The sequence below is a fragment of the Limulus polyphemus genome, unplaced genomic scaffold (genome assembly GCF_000517525.1).
Source record: "Limulus polyphemus unplaced genomic scaffold, Limulus_polyphemus-2.1.2 Scaffold5789, whole genome shotgun sequence".
Classification (NCBI taxonomy): Eukaryota; Metazoa; Arthropoda; class Merostomata; order Xiphosura; family Limulidae; genus Limulus; species Limulus polyphemus.
The window spans coordinates 5140-10396 of NW_013671399.1; the positions used below are offsets into that span (position 1 = coordinate 5140).

Genomic DNA, 5257 nt, shown 5'->3' on the forward strand with positions numbered 1-5257 from the left:
CGTTTTAAGTTCGTAAACAGGGAGTGCCGAGAAATGGTTTTGTTTGTTTTAGCACAAATGTACACAATAGGCTATATACTCTCTGTTCACCATGGGGATGCGAGCCCCAACTTTTAGCGTTTTAAGTTCGTAAACAGGGAGTGCCGAGAAATGGTTTTGTTTGTTTTAGTACAAATGTACACAATAGGCTATATACTCTCTGTTCACCATGGGGATTCGAGCCCCAACTTTTAGCGTTTTAAGTTCGTAAACAGGGAGTGCCGAGAAATGGTTTTGTTTGTTTTAGTACAAATGTACACAATAGGCTATATACTCTCTGTTCACCATGAGGATTCGAGCCCAGATCTTAGCGTTGCAAATCCGTAACCTTGTTCAGTGAAATGTCTTCTATAAAGTATACCAAGTTTCAACGAATTATTTTTATTTCAGACATTTCAAAACCATTGCAATTTTTAAGGAAATCTCTTAAAGAGTTGAAATCATATTTTTACAAATATAAAACAGATAATAAGGAAATAAGCTTAAGTAAGAACAAGAAGCTCTTATTTAAACAACTTCGATTATTTTTAGAATTGTATGTTTTCCCAACATTATATTTTCTGTTAATCTCTGATGAGCCATTTTTCTCACAGACTGCTTAACTACCTGACTGTTATACTTTTCCAAAATAACTAATAACATACATTTCCCTGTAATATTATATTTGGTTTACTTTATTGTTTGGTTGCTTATTTTTGTACAAGGCCATACAATAGGCTATATGAACTCTGTTCACTGCAAGGAATCGAACCCCCAACTTTAGGGTCTGAATTCTGTAAACTTTACTCTTATCCACCAAGGAGGATTTTGTTTGTAATTAAGCACAAAGTTACACAATGCGTCATCTGTCCTCTGCCCACCACGGGTATCGAAACCCGATTTACAGCGTTCTAAGTCCACCGGAGGCGACGGAGACTATGTTTTCAACCCTCTGTGTGTGTGTGTGTTTTCGTTAGTGTGTTTGTCAGCAAGATTTCTCGAAAACGGCTGAATGGATTTGGACGAAAGTTGTTATACATTTGGACTATGACCCTCCTTAGAAATGATTAATTTTAGGAGGGTCCAAGTCACAGCAAAGGTCACGAAATTAACAAAATTCCCTATCTATTAACATGAAGACCGATTTTTCATACAATTTTTGCTCTTTAACTCAGTCTAAAATGATCGAATTTCGATGAAACTTGGTGGACGTATGTAGAATATTATTCCTCATTATCCTGTCAAAAATGGTTTGTGTGTCGGACGAACATACGGATTTTTTAGGGCAGAATATGATCAACCCTGCGTGGTGGATGTATGCGCTCTACAGAGTGCCCCCTAGTTTTTAAATGTAAAGACTCGGTTATATAAACTGAACGAGCTATATATATATGTCTTAAGTTAGGCCTTTTTACGGCATTTTAGACGCGTCTGTGTTTTCCATATAATAATGAAAAATTGATAACGTAGGTTACAGTGCTTTTTGCTGTTTCTAATATTTTTCTAACAATGTCCATATTTTTTCCTGCATGACAAATAAATCGTTTAACCTAATATTTAGCACTAGATAATAATAATAATAATACTAATAATAAAAAGGGGGAAAGGTCTCATAGATTAATTTACTCTAATTCTGGCTAAAATAATTTCAAGTGTCGCAGCTATTGAGGATTCCCTCCTGTTATCCCTGAAAAAAGTAAGACTTCCGAAAGTGCTCAGATTATCGGATTTCTTTTGTTTATTTTAGTTTAATGTTAACTTTGTGAACAAGCCCCAGTCTTTGAATTTATAATAAATGCCTATTTATCGTGTTTTGTTTTGTTTTTTTTTTGTTGTTGTTTTTTCAGAAAGGATCTGGTAGATACTGTTAACGGACAAAGAACATCTAGTATAACTGGTAAGATAATAACTTGAGGAAAAATTAACATTAGCTACGGAAAAAGTCCACTAGTGACTACAAATCAGTCCTTACTTTCATGTAAATAAATGACCTTTGAAATAAAAATAATATCTTTCATCTCCTGCGTGAAGAGTGAAAGCAACTTGAACCTCATAATAACACATGATTCTTAAATTTAAAATTTTAAAAATCTTAGTGTAATATACAGTCTTTCATAAAACTTTATTAATTCCATTAAGTTTACTTAATTAGTAAATAGTTTTTCAACGTGGTTTGTAAGAAGCCTAATTGCTGGGTTTAATTTTTCGCTCTTGTTAGTTTTATATAGCTGCCTTGGATAGGATTCGTCTTCTTTATGGTGTATTAAGTTGAAATAAAAAAAAAAAACACGTAAAAATATTATCTAAAGTTAATATTTTCAAATGGAAAAGCTGATCGACAGTGTTTTCATTTAGGGTTAACATGGATTGGAGGTGCTTGCAACGAATTGTATAGATACGCAATAGCAGAAGATACCCCTGGGTTGTTTGATGGAGTCGACACACATGTTCATGAAATAGCACATTTGTAAGTTCAAATGAATACTCCAGAAAACCTATCTCGTGTTTTCTGTTGAATATTTAAATATTTATCTGTTAAGATTTTGAGATATTTCAATTTCGAGACATGCATGCCATTTTCATTCTTTTCTCATTTTCAAATTAGTGTGTTCTTAACACACTAAAATATAAACCACTCAGTCTCTTTAGCACAGATACACTACTGTGACCAAGAGTTACTCAATCTTCCCATTTTTCCGTTCGCTTCCTGAATTTAATAAATCTTTTTGATATACATGAGTGTGGCGACTTTATTTGGTGTTATTATGATGACGTTGGCATGGCCAGGTGGTTAAGGCACTCGACTCGCAATCTGCGGGTCGTGGGTTCGAATCTCCATCACACCAAACATGCTCGCCCTTTCAGCCGTTGGGGTGTTATAATGTGACAGTCAATCCCACTATTCGTTGGTAAAAGAGTAGCCCAAGAGTTGGCGGTGGGTGGTGATGACTATCTGCCTTCCCTCTTGTCTTACACTGCTAAATTAGAGACGGCTAGCGCAGATAGCCCTCGTGTAGCTTTGCGCTAAATCCAAAACTTACACAATTACATTTAATTCCTTGCATTCACTGTGATTCTCGCAGAACTTATAACCACTTCCATTTCATCAGTGTTCTCCTTTAGATATTTTAAGTCTAATATTTCTCTTGTAAAACATTCTTGAATATATGTTGTTGTTGTTTTTTTTTTTTGCTTCACTAGGCTAGGAGCTATCCACGACGGAGACGGACCTCCAGTTCATATGCCAAATAGTCCAGGCGCCAAAATGTGTCCCCAGAATGAAGGATATGTCATGAGCTATGTAGATGGCGGGCTTAACAAGTTTAGATTTTCTCCCTGTTCTCAAGATCAATTCAAATATTTTCTGGGGTAAGGCAGTTTTTTTTGTTTTGTTTTCATATCGCAGTTATGAATAAACGCTCTATTATAAAAAGTAATGCAAAAAATGTATAGCAGATACCAAATCCCGGTTCCTTTCTACCTTGTTGTTTGTTCTAAATGAAGTATAGGAATTTGTTATGATGTGGGAGATAGTCATTGCAGAAAATTAGATATGCATGTTTTCAAATAACTTTATTATTTGATTGGATACGTTATCGTCTAGAAGTGGACACACGTAACAAAAATTAACATATTTTGGAACTCAGTATTTTCCATGATTTACTTTTCTGTTGCTTGTCTGTTTACTTGAAAGCCGTGTTTTTTGTTGTTGTTGTATGTTTGTTTGTTGGTTTTTGGAGGGGGGTTCAGAAAAAGAAACTTTAATTCGAAATTATTTCCTCAATCCGATCAAACGTTTACAAACAAAACATGAAAACGAAAATTTGCCTGATATTTCAATGTGATTATGATATTTGTATGAAATGTTCATAATACAAATTAAATGGTTATTATTCATACAAACTTTCAGCTTTCACTCACTGTAAAGTTACTTACCGTGTCTAGATTGGAAGAAAGTGCCTGTCTGAGAAGCGAAACCAAACCATCACAGATTCCTCCATCCCAGATCCTTCCTGGTCAGGTCATACCAAATGAAAGGAGATGTCAGCTTCTACATCCAGACATCAAAGAGGTTTCTGTGTATAAGGTAAGATATATAGTAAAAGAACAACAAAAAAAAACAACTTCGGCATACATATAAACTTAGTGTGCCTTTTTCGTTCAATTTTATAACAGGGACGAATAATGAGAATTTTTTTTCTAGGTAATATCGATCAATCTCTGCGTTTAAGCAGTATATTTACATTATAATGATTGAGACGTGTATATGCAAAGCTGGAAAAGTAGATATGAGCATAATGAAATTATTTTTTTGGCTTTTACTGACGAAACTGTTTTCATGTGAGTGAAATATATATATATATTGTATTGTATATGTTTGCTTTAGTTCAAAGTAGCTGTGAACTATAAATTACAACAAAGACAAATCTTCGTAAAAATTACAAGAGAGTTTCATTTTGAATTTTTATTAAATAGAACCCTTACGGTCAAGAATGTAAGCTTTACTGTCAACAACCAGAAGAGATGGACGGTTTCAAGTACTACGTTCATGCTGGCCTGGATGGAACGCCATGTGGAAACAATATGGTTCGTTTTATCGATTTAGTACTGGCCCAGTGATGGTTATAGTATCGAAAATATTTACTTGAGTATAAATACTGTTACTTTAGAAAATATTCACTCAAGTAAAATAACTAAAAGTACCTGTTGTTGATGGCTACTTAAGTAAAAAATAAAAAGTACCAAATATATACAGAACTTAAGTAACAATAAAGTAAAAAGTACAGACGAAAAACAAGTAATGAAAACATTATTAAAACTAGCCTACATTCAATTTAAATTTACACGTAAAAGGCACTAACAAATATAAACTCAAAAAACTTTATTGTATTTTAACAAACAATCAGTACAACACCCCACTGATTTTTAAAGTTCCTACCAGACAGATTAGCTCATCTCAGTGTGAACAAGAGTGACATCTCAGTGTGAACAAGAGTGACATCTCAGTGTGAACAAGAGTGCTCATCTCAGTGTGAACAAGAGTGCTCATCTCAGTGGGAACAAGTGTGACATCTCAGTGTGAACAAGAGTGCTCATCTCAGTGTGAACAAGAGTCCTGCAGAGCTAAACAAATGCTGGAACTTCATTGGATTTCCCATGATCGCTTTCAGTGAAAATAATTATTTCAAATAAAGGCCATGGATGATTATTTGTTTCATACTTGATGGTCACAGTGGGA

At 34.3% G+C, this 5257-nt stretch overlaps 1 protein-coding gene across 1 annotated transcript in view; it reads left to right on the top strand.

Annotated features, from left to right (window-relative positions):
- The window catches only part of LOC106472982, a gene marked incomplete at its 5' end in the record, with an annotated part of 14150 nt that overhangs the window by 4579 nt on the left and 4314 nt on the right, over window positions 1-5257 (top strand). The window contains 5 exons of the mRNA XM_013933655.2: window positions 1790-1915; window positions 2374-2485; window positions 3220-3387; window positions 3964-4105; window positions 4495-4605. Of these exons, the coding sequence (XP_013789109.2) occupies window positions 1790-1915; window positions 2374-2485; window positions 3220-3387; window positions 3964-4105; window positions 4495-4605 (659 nt within the window). The remainder of the gene's footprint in view (window positions 1-1789; window positions 1916-2373; window positions 2486-3219; window positions 3388-3963; window positions 4106-4494; window positions 4606-5257) is intronic.